Here is a 6614-nt window from a genome sequence, read left to right as displayed (position 1 = left end):
GCTGTTTTCTGTTCACTGCTCATGAGCTCAGTGTAGAGTGGGCTTGGCTGGTGTCAGGTTGATGTCTGGCATCTGTCAGGAGGTATAGGAGCTGTCATTGGCTCTTGTCCAGTGCATAGCGCTACAGCTCCATTGGTTGTGGGTGAGCTGTATGGATACAGTTGCTATCTCTCATCAGATGAGGAAAGAGGAGGAAATAGACATAAGAAAACAAAACAGAACAAACAAGCAAACAAACAGCAGTGAAAATAGAATATAATAAAAGAGAAAAAAAAAAAGAAACACAAGTGAGCAGTGACAAGAAGAAAAATAATATAATAGCTAAAAAAAAGCAAAGAGGGACAAGGAAAATAGAGCTGTTCAAGAGAAAATAAAAGGGAAGAAAGAAAAAAGCAATGACAAGGAGGATTAATAGAAAATTCAACTAGAGAGGAATAAAGACAAATCAAGGGAGAAAAGGAGAAGAGAGTGGAAATGAAAACCAGAGGAAAAGAAGACAAAAAGGCAGTGATAAGATAAAAATCATGGGGAAGGAAAGACAGGAAGAAGGAGAAGAAAAACAACGAAACAACAAAAGGAAAACGAAACACAAAGGCAAGTGCAATCACTGGACCCAGAGAGAACATTCTGCAGGTGGAGGAGGGGTAAGAGTCAAGGAACTCACAGCGTCGGGGGAGGAGGGATGTGGCAGCTATGTTCCCAGCCCTAGATGGAGCTCCTATAGGCCTCGTTTTGTCTCAGGCCCAATTCAGAAATTTGAAGGCCCTTTGGGTTAATAATTTCCAGGTCTGTCAGAACCAGAGGGTGTCTGGGGGCAGGGTGGCTGGTTACAAAGCTTCCACTAGTCCCATTCTGTCCTGGAGGCTTTGTGGGGTCTGGAGATCTGGAGAACAGGGTCTATGCTGGGGGTAGACGAGGGTGGAGGCCAGCCTCACCTCTGGTTCCCAGTGGAATGTGAGGAGTAAGAAGTCATCCGCGCTCTCCTGTCACCTCTGAACCTGTGCCATCAGGCCACCACCTGTTGGCTTCTCCAAAGCTGCTCACAGAAACTCAAGTTGGCTGCACCACATCCAGCCTGCAGGTTGTCCACTGCAGTTTCTCTCTGTCACAACCCTTGTTCAGCCTCTCCTCCCTGTAGGTATTCAACCCACTTCAAGTCGTGCCTGTGAAGGTTGGCCTTCCAGGAATGTCCTCTGTGTCTGCTTCTGTTGGCTTCCCGGGTCTTTGTTGTAGAGGGTCTATGTAGTGTGGATGCCTACTCTTCTATCTTGTCGGAAGTCCAAGAAATCTTAATGATGATGGTGAAATTGTAGCAGGAAAATGAGCTCATGGTCGAAGTGGTATCTACAGCAAGGCAGTGAACCGGGCTTTGCCAGTCCCTGCCGATGGTCCCAATGTCACATGGTTGCCTGCTTCACCCCTCCTGGGACAACTGACGTTGTGGTCCGAGGACACCAGGCTGCACTGTTCTACTCAATCACTGCCACGCTCCATCTCCCACTGGCCTTAGATCTGCTCCATTCCGACTTGTCCCTGCCTTATTCCAAGTCCCTTATTTGACACTCGTGTCCCCCAGGCAAGGGGAGTATGGGAGTGCCCAAAACTGTCTGCTCTCAATGTGGTTTGTTGACTCAATGTTTTCCCCTCATTTGTTGTTGGAGGGGGAAACTCGCTTCTAGAGGGTCTCATGCCGCTCCTCGGAAGCCTTATGCAGGCTTCCTATGGGTTGGAGCCAATTGGATGGCACTTAACAATGACAACAAATGAGCAAATCAGTTTGGGAAGCATGGCATTTGTCTTTTTTAATCTTTGTTTTAATCTAGTTTCCATGAGTATTCCATTCTGGGACTCCCACTCGACACACACACACACACGTACACATTCTGCTTGAGACAACCATGAACACAATTGAGCACTGTTGAAAACCATTGAGAAGATCAATATCTTTAATAAACATACTGGATCCGTATGCTTCTTGTCAAAACGGAAACGCTGCAAGGATGCACACTCACTCATCCATGCTGCTCTGTTCATAGCTCTTCAGTGTCCGGCTCTGGACCCGCCAGCCTAGTGCCACCTTTGCTCAACAGGCAACGGTGGGAATCCCTCCCGGACGCTTCCCAGCTTCAAACCTGGACAAAAAGGTGGGTGAGCACCTCTCTGTACCCCTGTCTCTCTCTCTGTCTTTCCTCTCTGTCTCACTCTCCATCTTTCTCTATCTGTTGTTTCTCTGTCCCTCTCCTCCCTGTTTCTCCTGTGTCTGTCTCTCTCTCTGTTTCTCTGTCCGTCTCTCTCTCTGTCTCTCTTTCTCTATCTCCTGTTTCTCTGTTGCTTTCCTCTCTGTCTCTCCTGAGTTTCTCTCTCTCTCTCTATTTCTGCATCTCTTTCTGTCTCCCTGTCTCTCTGTTTCTCTGTCTGTGTCTCTCCTTGTTGTCTCTGTGGGTCCATACCGCTGTTCCTAACAATGCAGCATGTGTCACAGTATCCCCAACTGCACACTGAAGAATGAATAAGCCAAAGTGTCTTCCTTCTGTATCAGCCAGAGTCCATCAAGCATGTCATTTCTACCAAGTCAGTTACTTATGTGGCCTTGTGGACTCCTGGTGAGGTGCCGTAGTATCTGCACTTGACTGCGAACCCCAAGGTTGGCAGCTTAAACCCACCAGCTCCTCCTTGAAAACCCTATACAGGGTCACTATGAATCACAGCCAACTCAACGGCATTCAACAACAACAACGTGATAGAGTAGGCCTGAAGAATGTGGATGCTGTGAAAGAGACAAACAAAAATTGCCACCTTAGCTTGGAATGCCTAGTGAGCACCTCATCTTAGGACTTTAGAAACATACATTTTCCCCAAGAGTCTTAGGTGTGTTTGACTTTTTCCTACATGATAAGGACGCTTCATGCGTCATTAGCAGTCATGTTTTCCTTTAAAAATGTCTTTTTGTCTTTCTTTGAAAGTTCAGAAGAATGTTGAACCTTTTAGGTTCCATTTCTCTTTCAAAGTGTGAGGTTCAGTCTTCACACCATAGTTGCTTTTGCCAAGTGATTAGTTTTAAAATTCAGGTTCATCTTTTCCACTATTTTTCTCACAAATTCCCATTGACTTAAGAGAACCAGATGTTGTCTACTTAAACTCTTCCAGGGGGTCCTGACGTAGGTGTACTGAAACCACTCAGGCCAGTAAGACACTTGTTCATTACTTTAAGCATCTTTTAACATCTCCAGATCTGCTGAACCTGAAACAACTCGATACTTGTTTTGGGGTCTAGATAATGCTCATGTTTAAGCCAACAGGATTCACTTGCTGGCATAGACCAGATGTTGATGGGGCCAATTAAATGTTTTAACAGGTCACTAATAGCTCTGGTAGCATAGTGTTTACGAATTGGGCTGTGAACCGCAGGGTTAGCAGTTAGAAACTGTTCCAGCTGTTCCGTGGGAGAAAGATGAGGCTTTCTGCTCCTGTAAATATTTACAGGCCCGGAAACCCTGTATAGGGTTGCTGTGAGTCGGAACCCACTCCTCGGCATATAACAACAACAACAACAACAATAGAATGTCATCAGTCCCTGGATAGTGTAAATGGTTTGTGGTCAGCTGCTAGTCTAAAGGTAGGCTGTTTGAAGCTACTCCGTGATGCCGAAGCAATCCCTGGTGATCTGCTTCCATAAAGATCACAGCCGTAGTGACACGGAGCTTGGTCCCATTCTGAGGCACGTGGACCTGCCTTGAGTTGAAGATGATGTGGCGGCAGCAGATTTCTAAGGTTTATATAGAATGTCATCTGCAGGTAAGCTCTGAAGGCAGAAAGAAGTGTACCGTGAGAGATGCACTAATTTTTGTCAGGCTGGCAGAGACAGGCATATTTGTAAAGAAGGGCACATGGGTAGTACGGGGGGGTACAGGCCAGACCGATGGGACCTAAAATGTGGCATCTGGTAGCACTCTCCCCTAACCCTCTCCTGATGTCTCCTTTTAGAAAAGAAGACCTCGTTCCAGGACAAAAGATGAACCTTCAGGGTCCGCGGTGAAACCGCTGGTGTTCCGCGTGGATGAAACCACTCCTGAAATCGTCCAGAATGTCCTGTTAGAGCGTGGGTGGAATAAGTTTGACGAGCAGACGCAGGATGACGAAGACTGGGACCTGTACTGGAGGGCGTCCTCTTTCCCGATTGTCAAGCATGCCAACCTCAAACCTTGGCAGTTACTGAACCACCACCCAGGAACCACCAAACTCACCCGGAAGGATGACCTAGCCAAACTCCTAAAGCACATGAAGGGGACTTACGGCGCTTCCCTTTACGAGTTCATCCCTCTGACGTTCATCATGCCCAACGACTACCACAAGTTCGTGGTGCAATACACCAAAGAGACGCAGACGCTGGGCAGGAAATCCAGCTACTGGATCTGCAAGCCAGCGGAACTGTCTCGTGGGAGGGGCATCGTCATCTTCAGTGACATCAAAGACTTTATCTTTGATGACACGTATATCGTGCAGAAATACATCTGCAACCCTCTCTTGGTGGGCAAGTACAAATGTGATCTCCGAATTTATGTCTGTGTTACTGGCTTTCAACCTCTGACCATATATATTTACCAAGAAGGCTTAGCACGGTTTGCCACTGAGAAATTTGACCTTCACAATTTGCAAAATGAGTATGCCCACCTGACCAACAGCAGCATCAACAAACTGGGGCCCTCCTATGAGAAGTTCAAAGATGTGATTGGCCGCGGTTGCAAGTGGCCCCTCAGCAGGTTCTTCTCCTACCTCCGGAGCTACGATGTGGACAACATGCTCTTGTGGCAGAAGATCAACCGTATGGTCATCCTCACCGTGCTGGCCATTGCTCCGTTGGTCCCCTTTGCTGCCAACTGCTTCGAGCTCTTCGGGTTTGATGTTCTCATTGATGACAATTTTAAACCATGGCTCTTGGAAGTCAACTACAGCCCAGCCTTGTCTTTGCACTGCTCCACCGACGTGTCTGTGAAGAGGAAACTCATCCATGATATCATTGATTTGATTCATGTAACTGGCCCAAGAAACAAGAGGAGAGGAAGTGGCCACATCTCTAAGGGGGACCCTAATGTCTTTGTCCAAAGCGACAGCAGCATGTGCCATTCTCTGATTAATGGGCCACTCTTACAGATCACAGGTAGGGAACTTACTAGCAATGAACTCGCTCTGGAGAAAGTTGGAAGAACATGTCCTAAAGACACACGTGCCTCTCGGCTCAGAGAAAAGATGAACAAGCAGGACGTGCCCCTAGCGACAAGAGAGCAGCCTAAGATCAAACCCAAGTTGAGGAGTAGACACCTGCCATGGGAGTCCTTCATCCCTTATGTGCCACACACCCCGTCACACAGCGGCTCCTGGGGGCTCCCAGAAAACAGCTGCCGAGAGCCCAAGTCCCAAGCAGGAAACTTTGTACTCATTTTCCCTTTTAATGAAGCTACTTTTGTGGCATCTAGGAATGGATTAAATGTTAAGAGGATCATCCAAGAGCTCCAGAAGCTTGTCAACCAGCAACAGTCCCAAATGGCAGAAAAGACCACAAGAAAAAGATGATGTGGTGCTTGCAGACTCGCCTCCCAGGGGCCCGCCTGAGCTGTGTGGCTGAGGACATGCGTGTGATGGTCTATAGAGTATAACAATCTGACAAAGTGTCACATGTCCAAGTGGTGATTGACCCCAGCATACGTCTATGTGCATGTAGAGTCCTGGGGTGGCACTCTAGGAGCTTGGTTTGAACCACAAGGTCGTGGTTCAAACTCATCAGCCACTCTTGGCTATACAGAGTCATCCTGAGTCGGAACCGACTCGATAGTGCTTAGCAACAATAATAGATTTATCTGCTTAGAGATTGGGGTAATATGGGGTCCCAGGGAGGGTGGTGCAATCATTCTCATCTGCTCACCCACTGGTTGGCGGTTCAAGTCTACCCAGGGGCACCTCAAAAGAAAGGTCTTGCAATCAACTTCCAGAAACTTAGCTTCTGAAAACCCTAGAGGGCACAGCTCTGACATACATGGGGTCGCCGCGACTCGGAGCAGACTTGACAGTCACTGCTTCTCTTGAGCTAGCACAACCCATCCCCTCTGTGTACTGGGCATCATTTACTGTGATTATTCTATGTGTTTATTTAAACACAAACAAATGATTATTATAAATGTTTTTGAGGGATTCTTAGGTTAAAATAGTGCAAAACAAGCCAGGAGTTAACTTTTTCATTTTTGATATTGTTTGTTTTTGTTTCGGTTTACTTTTTTGTGTGAATTGAGTAAAGGTTTATGAACAGATCATCAGTCCCACATTCAACAAATAATATACTTTGTTTTATTACAATGGTTGCAATCCTTTCCAGGGCCCATCAGTTCACAGCACTTACCTCTATTCACTTAAACTCGGCACTCTTCCCTGTGTCTTCTGCTACTGTCTTCTTTCCTTTGCCAACCTGGTTCTTGTTGTAGATTTCCTTCCCCATCATCCAAGTTAACACCTATCTACCCTCTATTATATGCTGGAAAGCAAGTTTCAGTGTCTCTTCTGACATCCATTTTGACCTTTTCCTTCTTTCTTGTCTTCTCAATGACTTTTTGCTTTCTTCATGT

At 46.6% G+C, this 6614-nt stretch overlaps 1 protein-coding gene across 1 annotated transcript; it reads left to right on the top strand.

Annotated features, from left to right (window-relative positions):
* The first annotated feature begins 1328 nt into the window (after positions 1 to 1328).
* Positions 1329 to 5571, top strand: TTLL2 (tubulin tyrosine ligase-like family, member 2). The gene is made up of 3 exons (XM_006871192.1): positions 1329 to 1340; positions 2037 to 2144; positions 3985 to 5571. The coding sequence occupies exons 1-3, from the start codon at positions 1329 to 1331 to the stop codon at positions 5569 to 5571; spliced, it is 1707 nt and encodes a 568-aa protein (XP_006871254.1).
* Positions 5572 to 6614: the final 1043 nt, after the last annotated feature.

Source organism: Chrysochloris asiatica, unplaced genomic scaffold, assembly GCF_000296735.1.
Source record: "Chrysochloris asiatica unplaced genomic scaffold, ChrAsi1.0 scaffold00162, whole genome shotgun sequence".
NCBI classification, from domain to species: domain Eukaryota; kingdom Metazoa; phylum Chordata; class Mammalia; order Afrosoricida; family Chrysochloridae; genus Chrysochloris; species Chrysochloris asiatica.
The sequence above is the reverse complement of the archived record's forward strand: the minus strand, read 5'-3'. Positions and strand labels throughout refer to the sequence as shown.

Bases quoted from the DNA above. Each gene is read 5' to 3' on its own strand.
- TTLL2 (XM_006871192.1), top strand. The intron at 2,145-3,984 runs GTGGGTGAGCAC...GTCTCCTTTTAG, and splicing joins CTTCAAACCTGGACAAAAAG to AAAAGAAGACCTCGTTCCAG.